The 24,166-nt window shown below is 46.8% G+C and overlaps 4 protein-coding genes across 4 annotated transcripts; all 4 read right to left on the bottom strand.

Moving 5' to 3' along the window:
• Window positions 1–1,799: 1,799 nt before the first annotated feature.
• LOC122394006 (adhesive plaque matrix protein-like) lies at window positions 1,800–14,625 on the bottom strand. Its single transcript, XM_043390527.1, has 8 exons — window positions 14,502–14,625; window positions 13,998–14,374; window positions 13,362–13,743; window positions 7,404–7,651; window positions 6,953–7,222; window positions 3,241–3,379; window positions 2,697–3,109; window positions 1,800–2,442 (listed from the first exon to the last, which is right to left on the bottom strand). The coding sequence occupies exons 1-8, from the start codon at window positions 14,508–14,510 to the stop codon at window positions 2,079–2,081; spliced, it is 2,202 nt and encodes a 733-aa protein (XP_043246462.1). The 5' UTR covers window positions 14,511–14,625; the 3' UTR covers window positions 1,800–2,078.
• Window positions 6,706–7,806, bottom strand: LOC122394004 (adhesive plaque matrix protein-like). The gene is made up of 3 exons (XM_043390525.1): window positions 7,772–7,806; window positions 7,404–7,651; window positions 6,706–7,222 (listed from the first exon to the last, which is right to left on the bottom strand). The coding sequence occupies exons 1-3, from the start codon at window positions 7,778–7,780 to the stop codon at window positions 6,937–6,939; spliced, it is 543 nt and encodes a 180-aa protein (XP_043246460.1). The 5' UTR covers window positions 7,781–7,806; the 3' UTR covers window positions 6,706–6,936.
• A 3,635-nt stretch (window positions 14,626–18,260) lies between the features above and the next one.
• Window positions 18,261–19,736, bottom strand: LOC122394002 (adhesive plaque matrix protein-like). The gene is made up of 3 exons (XM_043390524.1): window positions 19,700–19,736; window positions 19,020–19,267; window positions 18,261–18,678 (listed from the first exon to the last, which is right to left on the bottom strand). Exons 1-3 carry the CDS (start codon window positions 19,706–19,708, stop codon window positions 18,393–18,395), a joined length of 543 nt encoding a protein of 180 aa, XP_043246459.1. The 5' UTR covers window positions 19,709–19,736; the 3' UTR covers window positions 18,261–18,392.
• A 987-nt stretch (window positions 19,737–20,723) lies between these two features.
• LOC122393997 (extensin-like) lies at window positions 20,724–22,253 on the bottom strand. Its single transcript, XM_043390519.1, has 3 exons — window positions 22,186–22,253; window positions 21,655–21,896; window positions 20,724–21,234 (listed from the first exon to the last, which is right to left on the bottom strand). The coding sequence occupies exons 1-3, from the start codon at window positions 22,192–22,194 to the stop codon at window positions 20,889–20,891; spliced, it is 597 nt and encodes a 198-aa protein (XP_043246454.1). The 5' UTR covers window positions 22,195–22,253; the 3' UTR covers window positions 20,724–20,888.
• Between the last annotated feature and the right edge of the window lie 1,913 nt (window positions 22,254–24,166).

A 24,166-nucleotide genomic window follows, 5' to 3' on the forward strand; every position in this document is an offset into this window, starting at 1 on the left:
ATGACGTCACAGTGACGTCATAAGTGAAATTATAGATTTGTGACTCTCATATTCCTCACGATACATCAGATATATGGGACCGAATATAAAGGGCCGATTATTGGTCAAAGACTAGATGGAAGTGTAGTTAGATGTTTTAGGATGACACCAGGTGCTGTCTAGTTCATTTACAGTTGAGTTTTATGCTCAGCGTCATCAGAAACGGTCCATATCGGAAAACGACAAAACTTTATGACGTCACTGTGACGTCATCTTAGGTGCTACAATCACCAAACTTCCCTCAAACATTGCCTAGGTATTCATTTGAAGCTATGCTAAGTTTCACATTCGTAGCTCATCAGGTTTCGGAGATATTTCACAAAACGTAAAGGGGGCAACTTTATGCCCCCCGGCGGCTCGTGGGTTTTTAACCCGCGCCCCACTGGGGGGGGGGGTATTCATAGGCCCCCCTCCCGTTTTTCTGCAATAACTTTTAAACCGCTTGACGTATCGCCGCCAAACTTTCAGTACCTTCGGCTGCATCAATTTGACACCTTGTGTCAAAACCTTAACTTCGTATCTATCATAGGTCGGCCGGAAATGACGTCAGAGTGACGTCATGTTCGGCCGATTTCGACGCAAAACATTGAACCACGGGAATCGCTCCCAAGAGCTCAGTTTTTTAGCTAGATCCAATTTCTTTGCATGAAAGGACTCAGAATAGACTGCGCTATCAAACTGCTATCTCGAATTTTCAAAATTTTGAAAATTTCGAAAATTATATATTGAAATTCAAAATTTGTATTTTATCTTTTTTCCAACACTTTTTGACTTTTCGTAAAAACCGGAACATATACCTATGATAGAACACATGCTTATGACTTAATCTAGCAAGTTTTAGCCAGATATCTTAAAAAATGGCCATGTTATACGCATTATACCAAAAATTTCACAATTTTAAATTTTTCATATCAGTTTGTATGTACGAGTTTGACATCGTACACCAATATGAAAAGCACCATCGTGTTCCTTTAGCTCCAACGGCATCCGATATAGGCATGCTAACTGTTGAAAAATTTCAACTTTGAAATTTGACCTTTTTTGACCTGAAAGTGACCTGACTTCAGCTATATTCAGATGAAAATGGCCTCAAACGACGCAGGCCACACCGAATTCGATGTCTATGGCCCAAATGGACCATAAAACATGTGTCACGTGACCGACTTATGACATAAGATATCCGTGAACTATGATGACCTGACCCTGACCTGAAAATCAAAGTACAAGTTTGGTACCCTCAGGGTATCTAAGGCATCTGGTCACGAGTGTGTAAACAAAACATCAGCCTGATCTGACTTGTAAGACGGCAGCCAGAGCCCAAAATGTGAACAAGCCAAATATCGATAATTTTTACTTTGACCTGACCTGTGACGTCATCGGTGACCTCGAGGTCAATGAAATTAGGTTTCGCTCGACAGTGTTTTTCCGGGGCTATCAGATGCCGTTTGAATTTTGACGATTGGTCCAGTAGTTTCGGAGTTAGTAGGGGGGCTATGAATAGCCCCCCCCCCCCCAAGTAGGGCGTGTTATACACAGACCCCAGTGGGGCGCGGGTTAACTCGAAAAAATTACCGCCGATATGAAAACATATATGCTTAGGGAAAACATATAGGTTGGGCTGGCTAATATTACTATTCACCTCGGTGTATTTTTTCGCCTGGATGGCGAATTTCGGGGACGACTTAAGGTAACATATTCGGGCAGCCGGCGATTTTTCTGTTCGTAAAACTGCCGCCTCTGAATTGTTAAACTTCTTTAGAAATGCTACTGGTGATTGTATATTTATGGGCACACTTACACAATAAACAATGACTGACATATTGGCAAGACACCAATAAAAGCCAATCACGATAAACATAAATACATTAACAACGACGTTTGTGACAATGATACGACAAATCAGCAATTCCTTACAAGAGTGGACACAAGTTGACTTAGTTGCCGGCAAGTGGATATCTCGGTGAGCCTGTCTTTAATAGTCATCTCGCTCTGGCTCCAAGTCCCGGTCGCCCAATCCTGCCGTGATTTTTCGATGACGCTTAGTTGTAGGCAGGCTGGGGCTCGACGTAGGCCGGCTGGTAGGCGGGCTGGGGCTTGCCGTAGGTGGGCTGGGGCTCGACGTAGGCGGGCTGGGGCTCGACGTAGGCGGGCTGGGACTCGACGTAGGCCGACTGGGGCTCGACGTAGGCGGAGTCAACAGCAGGGGTCGGATACTGGGTGGGCACCGGCGTCGGCAGGATGTCGCTAGACGGCTGGTAGCCGTTGTCGTCGGCGACAAAGGTCACCTTGACGGGGTTGCCGTATCCGTCGGTGTAGCTCCAGGAGCCCTCCTGGCGGTAGCTGCCCTCCGGCTGGCCGTAGGCGTTCTTGCCGTAGCCGGGCAGGGGAACACCACTCTCAGACCTGAGAATGAGTTTAAAGCGTTAATAGCTAATTTTTCTGGCAGAAAGTTGGCATAGCAAGATCTGTTCGTCACCTTGATCGCAAATGTCATGCAAAGTTTTTGAAGGTTAAATGATTAGATAAATAAATCCAGACTTTGCACGATACTTTAAGTTTTTAATATCAAAAAGGCAAGATCGCAAAGCTACCTAAACTATATGCATGCAATTGCAGTACTTTGCTACCCTAAATTTGCCAAATGTAACATGTATTACCTGTAGATGCCGTTCTCGGTGCTGAAGTGGAAGTTGTAGGAGCCATCTCCGGGGTGGACGTTCTCCTCCTCAAGGATAGCGATCGGCTTGTAGCTCGGCTGGGCTTTGTAAGAGGAGGCCGGAGCGTAGGCGGGGGCAGAGTAGGTCGGGGCAACGTAGGTAGGGGCAGCGTACGTCGGGGCAGGAGCGGCGTACGTCGGGGCAGGAGGGGCATAGGTAGGAGCGGCGTACGTCGGAGCAGGAGGGGTATAGGTGGGAGCAGCGTAGGTCGGGGCAGGAGGGGCGTACGTAGGCCCAGACCTGTAAGTGGGGGCCTGGGCGTAGGTCGGCCGGGGCCTGTAGGCAGGTGCCGGCGCGTAGCGAGTCTGGGGCTGGTCGGCGGCAGCCACCAGGGCCAGGGCGGCAATCACAAACTGAAACACAGGAAACGGTCCGTTAATCCAACGACAGTTTATAAAGCTATTTTGCTGAAGTCCACGTTTGACATAGGTATAATATGTTTCCACAGTAGCTTCATCCGGGGCGATCTGCCAGCACTACTTACGGCCTTCATGTTGATGTGACTGGGTGCAGTGTCGAACTGATACCTGGGTCGGTTTGCTCGTCCATTATATAGTCGGGTCTTTGACAATGGCGCCCCCGGGCTGGTCAGTCCTCTGCTGACCACACCCGTCACCAGGGAGCTCCCCGGCCGGTAGGACCGCCCAGACGTCTGCCGCAATACCGACCCGCCCCGCCCTCCCGGCCACTCCCCGTCCTCCCGGCCCCTCCCCGTCCTACGGCCACTGCTGACCGGTCCAGCCGGTCACTGCACAACGGTGGATCACAATTGATCTGGCCTTGATCTTCGGCTGAGGCTACGCCCGAGGAACGGTTCCTTATGCGTGAAGGAGTGGCGTGTTGTCGACTTTGTCGGAAAGTTGGAAGTCCACTCGTGAACCGCCTGTTTCATCACTGAAGACTTGCTAATTATCGCTTTTGGTGCCTGACTGAGTGTCCACAAGTTCCTAAAGAAATTTGATGCAACACCTTTGCTCAATCTTTCCGTCCTTCGTAGTGGCCAAAAGAAAAGCGACGAACGAGCAGTGCGCAGGTACCTACAATAATGCAGGGTTGAACGGTGACTGAGTGGAGCTGGTCGCTGACATTGCAGTTCCACGCCATGTACCACACTCCTGTGACTGATGGTCTTCTAGAAACAAACAACAACATGAGGTCAGATACTTTTTGAGCCAGTTTTAACCCGGCCGGGCCCGGGGGGTAATCCCGGCCACCGCAGCCCGGGGGTGGTTTTTTTCGCCCCCCCCCCCCCGTCTAACTCCGTAAATAAGGTAGCTGCGGAAAAGAAAGCGATACTAAACGATAGGTCTTTACGAGACGATTCTAAAGCACCTAAAATTTTGACCTCAGATCAATTTTCAAAGTCAGAGGTCAAGGCCAGAGGCAAAAACCAGCACATGTGTAGTGATCTCAAAGTAAGCGTTTTAGGGGACGGCAGGATGCATAAAACCGGCAAAATTGGGTGTCAAACGAAAGAAGAGTATCTAAAGATTCCAAAAATGTGTTCAAAATCAATGGTCAAGGTCAAGGTCATGCTCAAAATTGACCTCACTGTCCTCAAGCTTTGCACTTTTTCGCACATCTTGCGTGCTGGCTTTTAAGATGTTTTGAAATGTTTTGAGGCTTATCAGGTCCCTATTTGTGGTTACTCTTACGATACAAGGCTGCTCAAATGTCAAGGTCACAAAGAGTATCCTTGCTTCTCATGCTAGAGGCTATTTCACTGGTTCAAGTTAGTAATAATAAATAAGACAATTTTGTCATTCGGAGGCTCTAAATGAAGGATTTGAGGAAAATAGATGCCAGATTCGAGATCAGCGGGTACGAATCCATCAGAAACGACCTTTCATATATCACGGTCAACCAAAGGTCATTCGAGGTCACATGAGGTCAACATAAAACTTGACCTTTTCCAAACAAAATATTTATCATTCGACGCGTCTCGACAAGGCGAATGCGATGGTATGTACCTACCACTGCCGTAGCTCTAGGGCCTTTTTTATCGAAGTTATTTGCGAAAAACTAAAACCACATTTCGGGGGTCGTTGACCTGACCTCTGACCTCAGGTCACCAAAAATATTTTTGTATCTATTTTTTTTCTAGGTGAAACGCTACACAACCGTGCTCGTAAGTTGTCCTTATCTCCAAACTGTATTTTTCGCAGCTATTTGAAGTTCGCGTCTGTGACGCCGAAGTTTGCCGTGCAGGGGTCTAGAAAAATTGACCCTGTGACGTCATCAAGGGGGCTAGGTTCAATTTTTTTACTTCAGAAGATGTCAAAGTGATGGGAAAAAAGGCTTTCCATCCTTAAGCGTTCGGGAGCTATCGCAAATATTCGCCAGTGGGGGGCGAAAAACGACCTCCCCCGGGTCCTTGAGGGTTAAGGGTTAAGTCCGTTAAGGGTTAACCCTCGCCCGCACATGCCATTTTCCCATCCTAGAACGCACATGGGGGTGCGACCCCCCCCCGCGCCATTTCGTTCCTGTTGGAGATAGAGCTTCGCGGTAAGACCAAAATGATTCTTTGGGAAGAGACGAATCCAATAATACCCAGTTTTACCTTCTCAGGGCAGTCATTGACCTTCCAGGTCAGGTCAAACTAAAAAATGTTGCTGTTTTGGGTCACCGTTGGATATCAAGTGCGCTGCTTAGCATATACCGATGACGATGCCGTTTTCTGGTGCCAAGCCAGCTAGAACCTCTTTGTCACACTACCCGACCAGGTTTTTGCTGCTGAGGTCATCTCAGGTCAAGTTAGGTCAAGGTCAATGATATGTGTTTGTATGTTTGTGTGTGTCTGTGTGTATACTCATGTGTGCACCGGCTGTTTATGTGTCCATATTACATGAAATCATGAGCTGAGAAGCTTGTACCAAAAATGAAGCCAAAAAACTTCACGAAAAGTCAATTCAACTTGCCTAAAACGCAATTATTTTAGATGACCTAGGCTGACCTTGACCCTGACCTTGACATCTGTACATCGTCGAACAACATGTTCCATGATAGGTGGGAGGTTAGACTGGCAAAAAAGGCCGAAATCGAGGTGTCAAAAGCTCACAAGGCCCATAGCCAACGCAAGATGTTGAGAATTGGTCATTTGGGTCTTGACATGACCTTAAAAACCAAGGTCATATCTCCAAAACCAAACACCACAGCAACTTGAAATTTTCAGTGGACATCAAGAAAGGATAGAAGAGCAGCTATACGAAACATCAGGCTTCTAGCTTTAAAAATATTGAGTGCATAGCAGAAAAACTACCTGGGGGGGATGGCAACCACCCCCCCCCCCCCCCCATGTGCGAGCGAGGGTTAAGACACTATAAATGACCTGCCTTTTGTCAAGTTCATCCAAAGTCATACGAGGCCATTACAAAACTTGACCGTTTGTGCATCATTCTAGTGTTAGTATGTGAAATATATACCCATATCTCAATTTTATGCCTGTAGCCTGGGGTCACAGCAATTTGTTGAACTCCTCCTCATAAGTGGACCTGAAACATTAGACCTGTAAGGAACGTAAGCAAGTCTTCCTCAGTGTAATTGCGCACGTGATAGTTGAGACCGTGCGAAATGTGGGAGCCACCGATCTAACCGGTTTCTAACAGCTTACCAACTTAAACACAATCATCCCATCCGTTCTTGGGTCCACGAGAAGTGGCGAATGCTCGTGCACATGCGGTCAGTGTCACCCCAGCTAAGTTTTCATTGAGCTGGTCCGCGACAGTGCCTGGTTTGAAGAGCTGGTTCCATGTAGCTGGTCCGTGATAGTGGTCGTCGGCTTTTTAGCTGTAAACGGTCCTTCGCTCTGATGCAAAAGCGGTTTCTGCGCTGTGTACGTGTAGATAGTAGCACCTCAACTCTCGCACACGGAAACATGTTTCCCGGTGGGCGCTCACAGCCCAAAGACGGGACCAAGTTGAAAGTGACTCAGTAATTGTTCATATGGAATGTTGTCTGATTTATTCACCCGTATGACCTGTTTCCTATGTCCATTGTCTATTTTTCAAAAGGTCCCTATTAGAATAAACACCCAGATGAATACAAAATGTTTGCATCATTATGAAACAATGTATTTTGCATGAGAAATAAAACACGATGATGAGTTATATGATTCATAAATAGCCAACATCGACATATTAAATAAGATTAAGGTCAGCGAACACCATTCAGCATAGATCACTTAGTTGTAGGCGGGCTTGTAAGCCGGCTGGTAGGCGGGCTTGCCGTAGCTGGGCTGGGGCTCGACGTAGGCGGGGTCCACCTCGGGGGTCGGGTACTCGGTGGGCACCGGGGTGGGCAGGATGTCGCTGGACGGCTGGTAGCCGTTCTCGTCGGCGACAAAGGCGACCTTGACCTCCTCGCCGTAGCCGTTGGTGTAGCTCCAGGAGCCCTCCTGGCGGTAGAGGTCCTCCGCCTCGCCGTAGGCGTTCTTGCCGTAGCCGGGCACCGGCACGCCAGTCTCAGACCTGAAAGAAGAAAAACGATCAGTTTAAACTATACAATTATTTGTCGCTCAGCCTATCTCGCATCCGCAAATTACTAAGCAAAGTGGGTATTTATTTATTGATAACAAAAGATGGTTTGGTTTTCCAGTATTTTGTTGTGTTAGTTATTTTCCTTTAATTTTGTTTTATTATTCTCACTGACCTGTAGATGCCGTTCTCGGTGGAGAACCTGGAGCTGTAGGTGCCATCTCCGGGGTGGACGTTCTCCTGCTCCAGGATAGCGATCGGCTTGTAGCTCGAGTGGCCGTAGGACGGGGCAGGAGCGTACTTGGGCTGGGGCTTGTAGGTCGGGGCCGGGGCGTAGGTCGGGGCAGCGTAGGTGGGACGGGGCCTGTAGGAAGGCTGGGGCCGGTCGGCGACGGCCACCAGGGCCAGAGCAGCGATGATGAACTGTGGAAAGAATTATAGCGCCTCAATTATCTTTGAAAATACAACACATTTTATATTTTTACCAGTGCAAGAACATAGTGTGTGTTTGGCTCCACATTGCTCGTAAGTAGTGCTACTCACCAGCTTCATGTTGTCTGAAGTGGGATCGGTGTGGAACTGATGCTCTCCCACAGTCGGTGCGGCCTTAAGTAGGTGGCGGTGTGGGACGGGACGGGCCCGCGGCCGGCCACGCCCCCCTTCCCCTGTGACCCTGACGCTTTGAAGACGAACGGTGTCCGTCTGTATGCGGCTATAATATGGAGGATCGGAGACATTTGCCATTGTTTCAACCCGGCACCGCCTGGGCTATTTCCGTACCCACGACAGCCTGGGGGGATCTGATCCGACCCCCCCCCCCCCCCTGTTATCTCGAGAACCAATGGTCGCATCGAGCCCCGCGAGGCGGCGTTCGAAAGGACTCTACTAGACCTTCCCAAAGCACTCTTAAGATCTTAAGATTGATGTCAACTTTCAGGTCAAGGTCAGGTCAAAGGTCAAATTCTGGGGTTTTGCATGATTAGGCTTACGGACAGCGGAATCGATTCTGCTGCTCGAAACTCACCAAAAATAACCTCAAAGACCTAGTGAAGGTACCATGTACGTATAGGGGTTATACTAAGTACGGGTCAAGGTCAGGTCAGGTCACGAAAGGTCACGGTTTTCAGTTTCCGCTACATGGGCGTGCGACACATGTTTTATGGCTTATTTTTCACCCCGAATCCGATGGTAATGGTTATGTGACCCCAAGTCACTGTGCTGGTGATAAGTGTGCATTGAAAGCATACAAAAAATCGTTTATACCATACATTAAACGAGGGCTAAGAAAAAAAGTCAATTTTCAACTTTTTATTTTTGACATAAAAATGCACTTTTCTAGACGAGCTTTGTCCCAGAAATCTAGTGGTGCCATTTGTTTTCACATGCAATGTTCAGAAGTGCCTCTAATTCACGAAAATGCCTATGACGTCACCATGCCCTATGCTTGTTGGAGCTGTTTTTACAATTTTAGGGTCACAAATCAAGATAGAAAGTTGAAATTTGGGACATCTAATGTTCTAATAGAGCTCTATAACATATATTCCATTTTTTGAAATTCTCAAAATTTTGGATTTTATTAGCTGTTTTCCCAAAAAATATAGTTCTTTGAATTTTAGGGGTTAAAAACGCATTTTATTGAAAATCCGAGATAGCCATTTTAAACAACTCGTTGAGTTGCTATTCATGTCCTATTCATTCATGTCCTATTTGTGTCCTTAATTTGCAATTTGCTTTAAACCCTGATTTTTGGCGATTTTTTTAACATTTACCACTTTTTGACTGAAAAACGCCATGTAGTTACATCACTAAAATCGATATATCTAAAAAAAAAAATGGAATAATTTTCTTAACAATTACACAGGGGACGTCAAATTGACGGGGGTGAAGGTATGCCAAGTTTCAAGTTGATAGCGTAAGCGATTCATGAGTTGTTCAAGAAAAACGGAGGGGGTCGGATCCGACCTCCCCCCCAGGCGGTCGCGGGTTAACCCTATTAGTGGCAGGCTCCTGGCTACCCCATATTAGTGGCAGGGGGGCTGTTTACGACCCCCCTTGATATCTCGAGATCTAACCGGCCGATTTTCAAAATTCAAACGGCATTCGATTTGGCTCAACGAGATCTACATTTCTAAAAAAAAATTAAGAAATGTCAATAGGGGGGTAGAGGGGGGTAAAAACGGGCAAATTGCAGATACATTTTAGACTGTTTATCACGGCTAGGTTTCTGAACCAATCTTAATTCTTAACGCAACTTTTGCCGATCGATAGAGAATGAACCAGGAATTCACATGGATCCTAAAAATATGCATTTTCAAAAATCATAGGCGGATACAGATCATTGAGATTGGGGGTACACAAAAAGCATAGTAAGTAAGGTTTTTGTTGGTACTGTTTCTAAAAAGGGTGGCAATGGTCTTGTTATGTTACAATTTTCTTATGAGAGAACGACTAAAATTGTATTGGTCATGCATAGGCGGTGTCAGGGCACCTATGTTGGGAGGTAAAAAATAACCCCCCTTTTTGGACGCCTGGATCCGCCTATTATAGCAAAAACGTGTCAAAAGAGGATGCACAATAACTTTGTATATGTTATCACATGATACCTTTCATTCACTGTTCGTAAAACTGGTGCAGCATCGTGATCTTCGAGACTTCGCCCAAATGACTCGCTTCACGAATAGGACCCCCAATTCCCAGTGCTCTGGAGCCGCCCCTGGTAAAGTTATGAACTTGAAATTTTCAGGGAATGTGCCCAATTTAGTTTTAGGAAAAGTCAGAAAATTTCAGCATCGTAGCTTCAGCGGTTTCGGAGATATTCCCGAAAAAACTGAGGGGTGGATAAAAACACACACCCCCCCTGCCACTAATAGGGTTAAGCCGTGGAAATTATGCAAATGAATGTTATGTCAATCTACAATTAATATATAATTTTGTTTGCCTGTTCTTGTGACATTTGTATCATATCGTTGAATTAAGATAAAAGTTAGAAAGTGTAGTTGTAAAAAGATGGTGATATAAAAAAAAACATTTTGTTTATTTGTTATGCACAACTCAGTTAAGCGTGCATTATTTAAATGTCGAACACGATGCGAAGCCCTCATTAGTTTGCTAAAGTAAATCATGTTATATTTATCTTCAACAAAGTTCGCCTGGTATTGGTTTTCTACATACGCGCTGGCTGAGGAGGAGGGGGGGGGGGTACGAGTTACGACCCCCGCCCTCGCTGTTTCGCCCCTGATGGAGCTAGATCGTCGCGGACAAAAACAAGCGTGTGCGCCTTTACACGAGACACAACGACTGGTACTCGAACTTAGGGTTTCAGGTCAATCGGTGACTTTAAGGTCAGGTCAAGTGACCCAAGGCACGGGTTCATCTTTTCCTAAATAACTTCGCAAAAACGGTTGCAGAGCCGCGATTTTAGTATCATCATGCTCACCTCGCTCAGGCGCGTCGAATGATTTTTTTTCGGTTGAGGTCAACTTGAGGTGTTGACCTCGGGTCAAGGTCAGGTCAGCATTTTGGGTCCCCCCGGTCCCCCCGTCACGAAGCTGGTCGAATGAGGTTATTTCGCATATCATTCGATCCGGCAGGTCTTCTCGAGTCCATTGGTGGCTTTCCCGACTCGCTAGCTCAATTTGATCGGGAGTTATTGACGAAAAACGTATGACACGCGCGAGTCTATTACCTATCCCTCAAGGTCAGCGGAGATCTTTCCGTTGCGTTTGGGCCCAAGTCGCCCACAGACAATCATGGTAAATCGAGTGCAGTTTTGAAATTCGTATCCGGGTTGTCTGCATGGTTCTTGCTGGAGAGCTACAGCAGTTTTTGGACGGATGGGCCATTCGGTCCCGGTATATAAGGGTCACCCATTGCAGGTGAGCGTGTTCCTGAGGTAATTAACCCGGCGGCCGCTGGGCCTCCGCGCCACCCGCCGGCCGCTGGGGGGCATATAGTTGCCCCCCCCTTTACTTCTGCTACGATATCGTCGCAACGCGAAGAGATAGAGAAGCGAAACTTTGCACACATCTTCCTGAATACCTAGCCGAGGTTGTGTCCAAATTTGGTGTTGATCCCGTATGAAATGACGTCACAGTGACGTCATAAGTGAAATTATAGATTTGCGACTCTCATATTCCTCACGATACATCAGATATATGGGACCGAATATAAAGGGCCGATTATTGATCAAAAACTAGATGGAAGTGTAGTTAGATGTTTTAGGATGACACCAGGTGCTGTCTAGTTCATTTACAGTTGAGTTTCATGCTCAGCGTCATCAGAAACGGTCCATATCGGAAAACGACAAAACTTTATGACGTCACTGTGACGCCATCTTAGGTGCTACAACCACCAAACTTCCCTCAAACATTGCCGAGGTATTCATTTGAAGCTATGCTAAGTTTCACATTCGTAGCTCATCAGGTTTCGGAGATATTTTACAAAACGTAAAGGGGGCAACTTTATGCCCCCGGCGGCTCGTGGGTTTTAACCCGCGCCCCACTTGGGGGGGGGGGGTATTCATAGGCCCCCTCCCGTTTTTCTGCAATAACTTTTAAACCGCTTGACGTATCGCCGCCAAACTTTCAGTACCTTCGGCTGCATCAATTTGACACCTTGTGTCAAAACCTTAACTTCGTATCTATCATAGGTCGGCCGGAAATGACGTCAGAGTGACGTCATGTTCGGCCGATTTCGACGCAAAACATTGAACCACGGGAATTGCTCCCAAGAGCTCAGTTTTTGAGCTAGATCCAATTTCTTTGCATGAAAGGACTCAGAATATACTGCGCTATCAAACTGCTATCTCGAATTTGCAAAATTTTGAAAATTTCGAAAATTATAAATTAAAATTCAAAATTTGTATTTTATCTTTTTTCCAACACTTTTTGACTTTTCGTAAAAATCGGAACATATATGATAGAACACATGCTTATGACTAAATCTAGCAAGTTTTAGCCATATATCTTTAAAAATGGTCATGTTATACGCATTATACCAAAAATTCCACAATTTTAAATTTTTCATCAGTTTGTATGTACGAATTTGACATCGTACACCAATATAAATAGCACCATCGTGTTCCTTTAGCTCCAACGGCATCCGATATAGGCATGCTAATTGTTGAAAATTTTCAACTTTGAAACTTGACCTTTTTTGACCTGAAAGTGACCTGACTTCAGCTATATTCAGATGAAAATGGCCTCAAACGACGCAGGCCACACCGAATTCGATGTCTATGGTCCAAATGGACCATAAAACATGTGTCACGTGACCGACTTATGACATAAGATTTGACCCTGACCTGAAAATCAAAGTACAAGTTTGGTACACTCAGGGTATCTAAGGCATCTGGTCACGAGTGTGTAAACAAAACATCAGCCTGATCTGACTTGTAAGACGGCAGCCAGAGCCCAAAATGTGAACAAGCCAAATATCGATAATTTTTACTTTGACCTGACCTGTGACGTCATCGGTGACCTCGAGGTCAATGAAATTAGGTTTCGCTCGACAGTGTTTTTCCGGGGCTATCAGATGCTGTTTGAATTTTGACGATTGGTCGAGTAGTTTCGGAGTTAGAAGGGGGGCTATGAATAGCCCCCCCCCCTTCCCAAGTAGGGCGTGTTATACACAGACCCCAGTGGGGCGCGGGTTAACTCGAAAAAATTACCGTCGATATGAAAACATATATGCTTAGGGAAAACATATAGGTTGGGGTGGCTAATATTACTATTCACCTCGGTGTATTTTTTCGCCTGGATGGCGAATTTCGGGGACGACTTAAGGTAACATATTCGGGCAGCCGGCGATTTTTCTGTTCGTAAAACTGCCCTCTGAATTATTAAACTTTTTGAGAAATGCTACTGGTGATTGTATATTTATGGGCACACTTACACAATAAACAATGACTGACATATTGGCAAGACACCAATAAAAGCCAATCACGATAAACATAAATACATTAACAACGACGTTTGTGACAATACGACAAATCAGCAATTCCTTACAAGAGTGAACACAAGTTGACTTAGTTGCCGGTAAGTGGACATCTCGGTGAGCCTGTCTTTAATAGTCATCTCGCTCTGGCTCCAAGTCCCGGTCGCCCAATCCTGCCGTGATTTTTCGATGACGCTTAGTTGTAGGCAGGCTGGGCCTCGACGTAGGCCGGCTGGTAGGCGGGCTGGGGCTTGCCGTAAGTGGGCTGGGGCTCGACGTAGGCGGGCTGGGGCTCGACGTAGGCGGGCTGGGCCTCGACGTAGGCAGGCTGGGACTCGACGTAGGCCGACTGGGGCTCGACGTAGGCGGAGTCAACAGCAGGGGTCGGATACTGGGTGGGCACCGGCGTCGGCAGGATGTCGCTAGACGGCTGGTAGCCGTTGTCGTCGGCGACAAAGGTCACCTTGACGGGGTTGCCGTATCCGTCGGTGTAGCTCCAGGAGCCCTCCTGGCGGTAGCTGCCCTCCGGCTGGCCGTAGGCGTTCTTGCCGTAGCCGGGCAGGGGAACACCGCTCTCAGACCTGAGAATGAGTTTAAAGCGTTGATAGCTAATTTTTCTGGCAGAAAGTTGGCATAGCAAGATCTGTTCGTCACCTTGATCGCAAATGTCATGCAAAGTTTTTGAAGGTTAGATGATTAGATAAATAAATCGAGACTTTGCACGATACTTTAAGTTTTTAATATAAAAAATGCAAGATCGCAAAGCTACCTAAACTATATGCATGCAATTGCAGTACTTTGCTACCCTAAATTTGCCAAATGTAACATGTATTACCTGTAGATGCCGTTCTCGGTGCTGAAGTGGAAGTTGTAGGAGCCATCTCCAGGGTGGACGTTCTCCTCCTCAAGGATAGCAATCGGCTTGTAGCTCGGCTGGGCCTTGTAAGAGGAGGCCGGAGCGTAGGCGGGGGCAGAGTAGGTCGGGGCAACGTAGGTAGGAGCAGCGTAAGTCGGGGCAGAAGGGGCATAGGTAGGGGCAGCGTACGTCGGGGCAGGGGCAGCGTAGGTCGGGACAGGAGGGGCGTACGTAGGCTCAGGCCTGTAAGTGGGGGCCTGGTCGTAGGTCGGCCGGGGCCTGTAGGCAGGTGCCGGCGCATAGCGAGTCTGGGGCTGGTCGGCGGCAGCCACCAGGGCCAGGGCGGCAATCACAAACTGAAACACAGAAAACGGTCCGTTAATCCAACGACAGTTTATAAAGTTATTTTGCTGAAGTCCACGTTTGACATATGGTATGTTTCCAAGGCAGCTTCATCCGGGGCGATCCGCCAGAGCTACTCACAGCCTTCATGTTGTTGTGACTGGGTGCAGTGTCGAACTGATACCTGGGTCGGTTTGCTCGTCCATTAAATAGTCGGGTCTTTGACAATGGCGCCCCCGGGCTGGTCAGTGCTCTGCTGACCACACCCGTCACCAGGGAGCTCCCCGGCCGCTAGGACCGCCCAGACGTCTGCCGCAATACCTACCGAGCCGCCCCGCCCTCCCGGCCCCTCCCCTTCCTACGGCCACTGCTGACCGGTCCGGCCGGTCACTGCACAGCGGTGGATCACAATTGATCTGGCCTTGATCTTCGGCTGAGGCTACGCCCGAGGAACGGTTCCTTATGCGTGAAGGAGTGGCGTGTTGTCGACTTTGTCGGAAAGTTGGAAGTTCACTCGTGAACCGCCTGTTTCATCACTGAAGACTTGCTAATTATCGCTTTTGGTGCCTGACTGAGTGTCCACAAGTTCCTGAAGAAATTTGATGCAACACCTTTGCTCAATCTTTCCGTCCTTGGTAGTGGCCAAAAGAAAAGCGACGAACGAGCAGTGTGCAGGTACCTACAATAATGCAGGGTTGAACGGTGACTGAGTGGAGCTGGTCGCTGACATTGCAGTTCCACGCCATGTACCACACTCCTGTGTCTGATGGTCTTCTAGAAACAAACAACAACATGAGGTCAGATACTTTTTGAGCCAGTTTTAACCCGGCCGGGCCCGGGGGGTAATCCCGGCCACCGCAGCCCGGGGGTGTTTTTTTTCGCCCCCCCCCCCCCGTCTAACTCCGTAAATAAGGTAGCTGCGGAAAAGAAAGCGATACCAAATGATAGGTCTTTACGAGACGATTCTAAAGCACCTAAAATTTTGACCTCAGATCAATTTTCAAAGTCAGAGGTCAAGGCCAGAGGCAAAAACCAGCACATGTGTAGTGATCTCAAAGTAAGCGTTTTAGGGGACGGCAGGATGCATAAAACCGGCAAAATTGGGTGTCAAACGAAAGAAGAGTATCTAAAGATTCCAAAAATGTGTTCAAAATCAATGGTCAAGGTCAAGGTCATGCTCAAAATTGACCTCACTGTCCTCAAGCTTTGCACTTTTTCGCACATCTTGCGTGCTAGCTTTTAAGATGTTTTGAAATGTTTTGAGGCTTATCAGGTCCCTATTTGTGGTTACTCTTACGATACAAGGCTGCTCAAATGTCAAGGTCACAGAAGAGTATCCTTGCTTCTCATGCTAGAGGCTATTTCACTGGTTCAAGTTAGTAATAATAAATAAGACAATTTTGTCATCCGGAGGCTCTAAATGAAGGATTTGAGGAAAATAGATGCCATATTCGAGATCAGCGGGTACGAATCCATCAGAAACGACCTTTCAAATATCACGGTCAACCAAAGGTCATTCGAGGTCACATGAGGTCAACATAAAACTTGACCTTTTCCAAACAAAATATTTATCATTCGACGCGTCTCGACAAGGCGAATGCGATGGTACCTACCACTGCCGTAGCTCTAGGGCCTTTTTTATCGAAGTTATTTGCGAAAAACTAAAACCACATTTCGGGGGTCGTTGACCTGACCTCTGACCTCAGGTCACCAAAAATATTTTTGTGTCTATTTTTTTTCTAGGTCAAACGCTACACAACCGTGCTCGTAAGTTGTCCTTATCTCCAAACTGTATTTTTCGCAGCTATTTGAAGTTCGCGTCTGTGACGCCGAAGTTTGCCGTGCAGGGGTCTAGAAAAATTGACCCTGTGACGTCATCAAGGGGGCTAGGTTCAATTTTTTACTTAAGAAGATGTCAAAGTGATGGGAAAAAAGGCTTTCCATCCTTAAGCGTTCGGGAGCTATCGCAAATATTCGCCAGTGGGGGGCGAAAAACGCCCTCCCCCCGGGTCCGTGAGGGTTAAGGGTTAAGTCCGTTAAGGGTTAACCCTCGCCCGCACATGCCATTTTCCCATCCTAGAACGCACATGGGGGTGCCACCCCCCCCCCCGCACCATTTCGTTCCTGTTGGAGATAGAGCTTCGCGGTAAAGACCAAAATGATTCTTTGGGAAGAGACGAATCCAATAATACCCAGTTTTACCTTCTCAGGGCAGTCATTGACCTTCCAGGTCAGGTCAAACTAAAAAATGTTGCTGTTTTGGGTCACCGTTGGATATCAAGTGCGCTGCTTAGCATATACCGATGACGATGCCGTTTTCTGGTGCCAAGCCAGCTAGAACCTCTTTGTCACACTACCCGACCAGGTTTTTGCTGCTGAGGTCATCTCAGGTCAAGTTAGGTCAAGGTCAATGATATGTGTTTGTATGTTTGTGTGTGTCTGTGTGTATACTCATGTGTGCACCGGCTGTTTATGTGTCCATATTACATGAAATCATGAGCTGAGAAGCTTGTACCAAAAATGAAGCCAAAAAACTTCACGAAAAGTCAATTCAACTTGCCCAAAACGCAATTATTTTAGATGACCTAGGTTGACCTTGACCCTGACCTTGACATCTGTACATCGTCGAACAACATGTTCCATGATAGGTGGGAGGTTAGACTGGCAAAAAAGGCCGAAATCGAGGTGTCAAAAGCTCACAAGGCCCATAGCCAACGCAAGATGTTGAGAATTGGTCATTTGGGTCTTGACATGACCTTAAAAACCAAGGTCATATCTCCAAAACCAAACACCACAGCAACTTGAAATTTTCAGTGGACATCAAGAAAGGATAGCAGAGCAGCTATACGAACCATCAGGCTTCTAGCTTTAAAAATATTGAGTGCATAGCAGAAAAACTACCTGGGGGGATGGCAACCACCCCCCGCCCCACCCCATGTGCGAGCGAGGGTTAAGACACTATAAATGACCTGCCTTTTGTCAAGTTCATCCAAAGTCATACGAGGCCATTATAAAACTTGACCGTTTGTGCATCATTCTAGTGTTAGTATGTGAAATATATACCCATATCTCAATTTTATGCCTGTAGCCTGGGGTCACAGCAATTTGTTGAACTCCTCCTCATAAGTGGACCTGAAACATTAGACCTGTAAGGAACGTAAGCAAGTCTTCCTCAGTGTAATTGTGCACGTGATAGTTGAGACCGTGCGAAATGTGGGAGCCACCGATCTAACCGGTTTCTAACAGCTTACCAACTTAAACACAATCATCCCATCCGTTCTTGGGTCCACGAGAAGTGGCGAATGCTCGTGCACATGCGGTCAGTGTCACCCCAGCTAAGTTTTCATTGAGCTGGTCCGTGACAGTGCCTGGTTTGAGGAGCTGGTTCCATGTAGCTGGTCCCTGACAGTGGTCGTCGGCTTCGAGCTGTGAACGGTCCTTCGCTCTGATGCAGAAGCGGTTTCTGCGCTGTGTACAGTCTGTCTTAAAAGTACCGCGCAAAGTGGCGGTGGATCCATCAAGCCTGACGGAGAAAGGGTCTGCTTTAATTTGAAAGTCACCGACCATTTGACCTAGGGAATGGACGAGGATGTCAATTGCTTCGGTGACCCAAATTTAGCAGGCCCTTCCTCAGTCAGGCTCGATGGATCCGGCGTCACTTTGCGCGGTACTTTTAAGACAGACTGTACGTTTAGATAGTAGCACCTCAACTGTCGCACACGGAAACATGTTTCCCGATGGGCGCTCACAGCCCAAAGACGGGACCAAGTTGAAAGTGACTCAGTAATTATTCATATGGAATGTTGTCTGAATTATTCACCCGTATGACCCGTTTCCTATGTCCATTGTCTATTTTTCAAAAACTTCCTATTATATAAACACCCAGATGAATACAAAATGTTTGTATCATTATGAAACAATGTATTTTGCATGGGAAACAAAACACGATGATGTGTTGTATGATTCATAAATAGCAAACATCGACATAATAAATAAGACAAAGGTCAGCGAACACCATTCAGCATAGATCACTTAGTTGTAGGCGGGCTTGTAAGCCGGCTGGTAGGCGGGCTTGCCGTAGCTGGGCTGGGGCTCGACGTAGGTGGGGTCCACCTCGGGGGTCGGGTACTCGGTGGGCACCGGGGTGGGCAGGATGTCGCTGGACGGCTGGTAGCCGTTCTCGTCTGCGACAAAGGCGACCTTGACCTCCTCGCCGTAGCCGTTGGTGTAGCTCCAGGAGCCCTCCTGGCGGTAGAGGTCCTCCGACTCGCCGTAGGCGTTCTTGCCATAGCCGGGCACCGGCACGCCAGTCTCGGATCTGCAACATAAATAATTGTGCATTATTGTATTATATTTAACATTCAATGCCCGTCCATGCTCAAACAGTTTGTTTGATTTCATATTGTAGACTTTGTACTTCTCGCGGTCAGTGTTATGCTTTTGATAATTCTATAAAGCAACGTTGACTCATGTGCAAATGATGGATACGCTTATAATCTTGTCAATCAGTAAGGGAAATCGTAGCTACAGATACAACCAGTATGGACTATTGACTATCCGTGTAGTCGTACAGTTCTCTTTCAAACGAAAGATTTATGAAATAACATGCAAAGGGGGTCAGTATGGCTGATGTTACTGCAAAGTGGAAGGTTAACTGACCTGTAGATGCCGTTCTCGGTGGAGAACTTGGAGCTGTAGGTGCCATCTCCGGGGTGGACGTCCTCCTGCTCCAGGATAGCGATCGGCTTGTAGCTCGAGTGGCCGTAGGACGGGGCAGGAGCGTACTTGGGCTGGGGCTTGTAGGTCGGGGCCGGGGCGTAGGTCGGGGCAGCGTAGGTGGGACGGGGCCTGTAGGAAGGCTGGGGCCGGTCGGCGACGGCCACCAGGGCCAGAGCAGCGATGATGAACTGCAATGAAAATATGATTTGTTACTTCTTTACCTATTACAAGTACTTGCTATCCTACTTCTGTCTTGCTACTCCTGATCGAAATTAACAACTATATTTTGACCTGCAGACCGGTGCTGACAACGATGCTGAATTTCTGTTGGATGAAATTGAGAATTGACGCGTGTCTTATCTTAAAATTATTTGGATTGCAAGCTAGATGTCACCTAAAGCCTGAACACGAGTTAATGCCTTTTCAAATCACTTTGTTCTACTTTTGTGTTTACGAATGCCTTTTTAACTTTCTACGGTGACTAGTAAATATTGATGTCATATCCTGGAAACGTTCACTGAAAATGTTTTGCACATCCTCATCCAAAGTTCTGATCACAGTTTGACTCTTAAAAAGTAAAACTATGTCAATGCTCTCCATTTCATCCGAGTGCTACTCACCAGCTTCATGTTGTGTGTGGTGGGATCGGTGTGAAACTGATGCTCTCCCACAGTCGGTGCGGCCTTAAGTAGGTGGCGGTGTGGGGCGGGACGGGCCCGGCGGCCGGTCACGCCCCCCCCCCCTTCCGACCCTGACGGAGGTCAACACGCGGCGCTGAGTACGCGACAGAAGCACTACAGTGGAAGCAGGCGCGACCCTGCAGGGGCCCTGGTCTGTAAGGAAAGACAGAGTGGCAGCTCTTAAAGGTATTCACAAATTGCTACTATTTGACCAAAAGCTTGACCAAATCCTAGACGCTTCACCAGCGATGACAACTGAGGAAATGAAGAACCCCTGTACTTACCTAGCGGGCGTGTTTGACGTTTCATTTTTTTTTCAAGCGAGTTCGCAAAGCTGACCTTTCATCGGCCTTTTTACCGTATCTTTTGAACGAGACCCAGATGCGTAGTGCAACGTAAAGTGACCATCCCTCCTTAACATTAGTTTTGAGTTGAGATAGCCAAATTGGGGTCCCTGGCCTGCAATTACCGGTTAGGGCACCTCAGGGGCTAATGCCTTTGAATGTCCCCTTATACTTTGTGACGTCAGCGCAGATCTCTAACAATTTTCAAATCTTATACTAAAGCCTTTGTAAAAGACCATTGTTGCTTTGGTGGTATATACATATGTACTAACTTGCGCGTAACATATGTCACACTTTAAAGATACAAAACTTTTGTTCCAAATAACGTCACAGGAACAACGGAGGCCCAAAATGAAAATTAAAAGGAATAAAAGTCTAGTTCCTAAAAAAAAGATGAATGGTTAATTGTTTTCGTTGGGATTTGGTGCACATTCATGTTTCCTCCTTCTGAACCACGGACACCCCTTAAGTTTTTTGACAGTGGGAGGGACCCTCGCCTCGGCGTCCGTTCCGTATCTCGGTAGAGCGTTGGATTCCCGGGTTCAAGTCGCTCCGGCAATCGATACCTATCCGATAGAAAGCATGCATTGCAGGGAGATGAATGGCAAACGTGCGGAAAGTGATTTATTTAAGGTATATTTTGCAAATGCTTACACAACAGATACACATAAATACAGATTATGCTTCCAACATTTCAGATGATGACAACGATCGGTTTCAAAATCACTTCAGTCATATACTGTGTGATTTCACCTCGCGTTTTCAGCATCAAATATTGCATTTACTTAATTGTAGGAAGGCTGGTAGGCCGGCTGATAGGCGGGCTGGTAGGCGGGTTGGGGCTTGCCGTAGGTGGGCTGGGGCTCGACGTAGGCCGGCTGGGGCTCGACGTAGGCCGACTGGGGCTCGACGTAGGCGGAGTCAACAGCAGGGGTCGGGTACTGGGTGGGCACCGGCGTCGGTAGGATGTCGCTGGACGGCTGGTAGCCGTTCTTGTCGGCGACAAAGGTCACCTTGACGGGGTTGCCGTATCCGTCGGAGTAGCTCCAGGAGCCCTCCTGGCGGTAGCTGCCCTCCGGCTGTCCGTAGGCGTTCTTGCCGTAGCCGGGCAGAGGAACACCGCTCTCAGACCTGAGAATGGTTTTTATTGTGTCAATAACGTATCTTTTTGTCTTTTTTACACTGGATGTCATAATCATTCCTTATTATATTATTAAATGCGCATTTTTTCACCACAAACATACATATTGACTTTGTAAGTTTGACTTTGTGACTTTGTAAGCAAGTATATTTATTTAAAAAGCGCCTTTTATTTGGTGACCTTCTTCAAAATGGAGCGACCGTGTTGTAGAGGTGGGACCTTATTAAGGCCCGCATGGCAATAGAAGGAAACTTTGTTCTGTGAAGCCATGGTAATGAGAGCGAAATGAATATCACGGCCTTTATTTTCACGGATTTAGCGCTAACCAGACTGCTTGCATCTCAACTCAATTTCAAGTAGGTTAAGTTTTAGTATTCTTAGCCGAAATCTCGAGATTTATCATTTCTCACCTATAGATGCCGTTCTCGGTGGAGAACTTGGAGTTGTAGGTGCCGTCTCCGGGGTGGACGTCCTCCTGCTCAAGGATAGCGATCGGCTTGTAGGTAGACTGGACCTGGTAGCTGGGAGCGGCATATGTGGGGGCAGCGTAGTTCGGGGCAGAGTAGGTCGGGGCAGAATAGGCAGGTCGGGGCCTGTAGGAAGACTGGGGCCGGTCGGCAGCAGCCACCAGGGCCAGAGCAGCGACGATGAACTGAAAATGATAAACATTTGTTTTAGGTTTTTTTTCCTGACAGCCTATGGAGCTGACTGGCAAAACATTTCTCCCTTTGGTAATGCTGTGAGCATGTTTTGAATTCACATGTTCTTAGAAATATATCCTGCCAAGTGCCATGGAGTATGCTACTTCTATATTGTATTCTGCAAGAATGTATTTCTAGAATTAACTATTGTAAATGCTAAGCTGCATTCAATTCTCGTTCACTCGGTGATCGATAGAATGAGTTGCACTACCGAATACGTTTCATTTACTAGTTACTCACGATTTTCATGTTGAAGAGACTTGGTCTGTGAGCCAAATGATACCCTGATTTCGTCTGTGGTGTCTTTAAATAGTTACGCGGTACATAGACGAACCGCGCCCCGCGACCCATCCATTGTTCGCATTCTACCACACTGCAAAACCTGTTCTGACGATTGACCGAGCTCGCGCCGGTCTGTTACTTAATGTTTCAATAAAGTGACATTTTTAACAACCTTGGCATGTCCCATTTCACAAAGAGGGCGTTCAGCCATACTGCTTTACATACTCGTATAGGTCTCCATTACCAGGATTCTGCATAAGTACCGTCAATGTGACGTCAACATTGTTTTTGACTGCGAGGAGAATCAATAATATATAACTGATCTAATACTACAAGGTTTTGATGATGAATAATCGAGGAAAACAGATTTATTTTCGCGATAGGACTAGTAAAGGCTTTTGTGACTTGTAGTTAGTACTAGGTAGCGTTCTCCGCATTCACTAATGCTGGGCGTTTTTGAAACAAGTGATTAAATATGTTGTTTTTTTCATTAGCTCGAGTTCGAAACTACCGCTACAATGACAGGAGATTTCTAAAAATTAGTCAATAGAAACATGTTTATAAATAGACCCCATTTTTATCATCGAACGTATAAGAGCTTTTTGTTGTTTTTATAAATCACTAGAGGCATTCGGCTTCCTTTGGGTGCATCTGCTTCAACCATGCTACATTAACTGATTTACCGATTTGAAGGCATGAATACAGAATACACGTATGTGAATAGGGGAGACCCCCTATATGTAATAGGGGAGGCGCATAGCTTCGCGAAATTTGTCATGCCTTTTCTTTTATCAATTTTAAACATTGTGTATGTACAAGTTTGAACCCCCTTCCTTTTAGGGTCAGGCCACCAAGTCACTTCGAATGACCCAACCTCAAATCACTTTTTTGCAACTTTGTCACCGTGTCAGAGCTACAGTAGATGACGGAGGCCTTTGAAAGTCGTAGGATGTAATGAGGTCATTGATAGCTACAATGTGCAAATCTCTGAATTTTGATATCGATGATCTAAGGTCAGGTCAATTTCTTGACCTCCCCATGATAAGTCAATGGGGAAAAATCAACCTCCTGTTTTCCACTAAACCGGCCGGCCGGGCGCGCGGCTCGCCACCCTAGCAGGGTGACGGGTCGCGGGCCCGGCCGGCGGCCAGGGGCATCGCCCCAGCGAGAACGAGTATGTACAGCCCTCTGCAAACTGCGTGGTAGGTATTCTTTTTTCGCCAAAACCGAGAATAACGCGGATACTATGCTATCGGTCACTTGGAAATCGTAACAGCAAGACGCGGGAGACTTCGCACTTTGGATTGGCATTACCATCGTCCTCATTTTCCATCCAGTTTGGCAACAAAACCCAAAAGTTTATATTTGCCCCAAAAACAAACTTATGCATTTTGTTGCCACACAAGGCATCTACTTTGTTTAGTGATAGACCCAATCGAAGGAGTGGAGCATGACGAGGCGCCATACTTGCAGTGAGTTCCGACCGACTGATAACATAATCTTTGAGCTATTACCGGTTTTGTCGAAAAAAGAATACCTACTACGCAGTCTGCTGAGGGCTGTACATGTGGGATTCGCGGGGCGATGCGGGGCGGGGCGAGGTTTGTGAACGTTTGGTGCGCTCGCATTGTTACATGCCCAATATGTGCATTTGCAATGTGCATCCATATGCATGAGTGACATGTGATTCACGATGTACGTATACCTATACATCATATGTGCGTATATGAACGAAATAAATGTTTAAAAAATTCAATGGAAGAAAATTGAAAAGCGTCTGTTTTGTACGAACGCTATTCTAGACACTCTCAAACATCGAGATGTAGGTAGAATTGGCACACTGAACCGGAAAATGGCAATTGTGACCTCTCGTTATGTCCCCGAGGTCATCTCAGGTCACGAACAGAATCTAACAGTTTTTCGCTAATAACTTCTGATG

This window comes from Amphibalanus amphitrite, unplaced genomic scaffold (genome assembly GCF_019059575.1).
Source record: "Amphibalanus amphitrite isolate SeventyFive unplaced genomic scaffold, NRLGWU_Aamphi_draft 000568F_arrow, whole genome shotgun sequence".
Lineage (NCBI taxonomy): Eukaryota > Metazoa > Arthropoda > Thecostraca > Balanomorpha > Balanidae > Amphibalanus > Amphibalanus amphitrite.

What these genes read in the sequence shown, in the direction of transcription:
- LOC122394006 (XM_043390527.1), bottom strand. An exon ending in ACCGAGAACGGCATCTACAG is followed by an intron (nt 7,223 to 7,403) that starts GTCAGTGAGAAT and finishes TTCTTCTTTCAG; the next exon opens with GTCTGAGACTGGCGTGCCGG. An exon ending in GTCACATCAACATGAAGGCC is followed by an intron (nt 3,110 to 3,240) that starts GTAAGTAGTGCT and finishes CCTGTGTTTCAG; the next exon opens with TTTGTGATTGCCGCCCTGGC.
- LOC122394002 (XM_043390524.1), bottom strand. An exon ending in ACCGAGAACGGCATCTACAG is followed by an intron (nt 18,679 to 19,019) that starts GTCAGTTAACCT and finishes TTTATGTTGCAG; the next exon opens with ATCCGAGACTGGCGTGCCGG.
- LOC122393997 (XM_043390519.1), bottom strand. An exon ending in ACCGAGAACGGCATCTATAG is followed by an intron (nt 21,235 to 21,654) that starts GTGAGAAATGAT and finishes AACCATTCTCAG; the next exon opens with GTCTGAGAGCGGTGTTCCTC.
- LOC122394004 (XM_043390525.1), bottom strand. An exon ending in ACCGAGAACGGCATCTACAG is followed by an intron (nt 7,223 to 7,403) that starts GTCAGTGAGAAT and finishes TTCTTCTTTCAG; the next exon opens with GTCTGAGACTGGCGTGCCGG.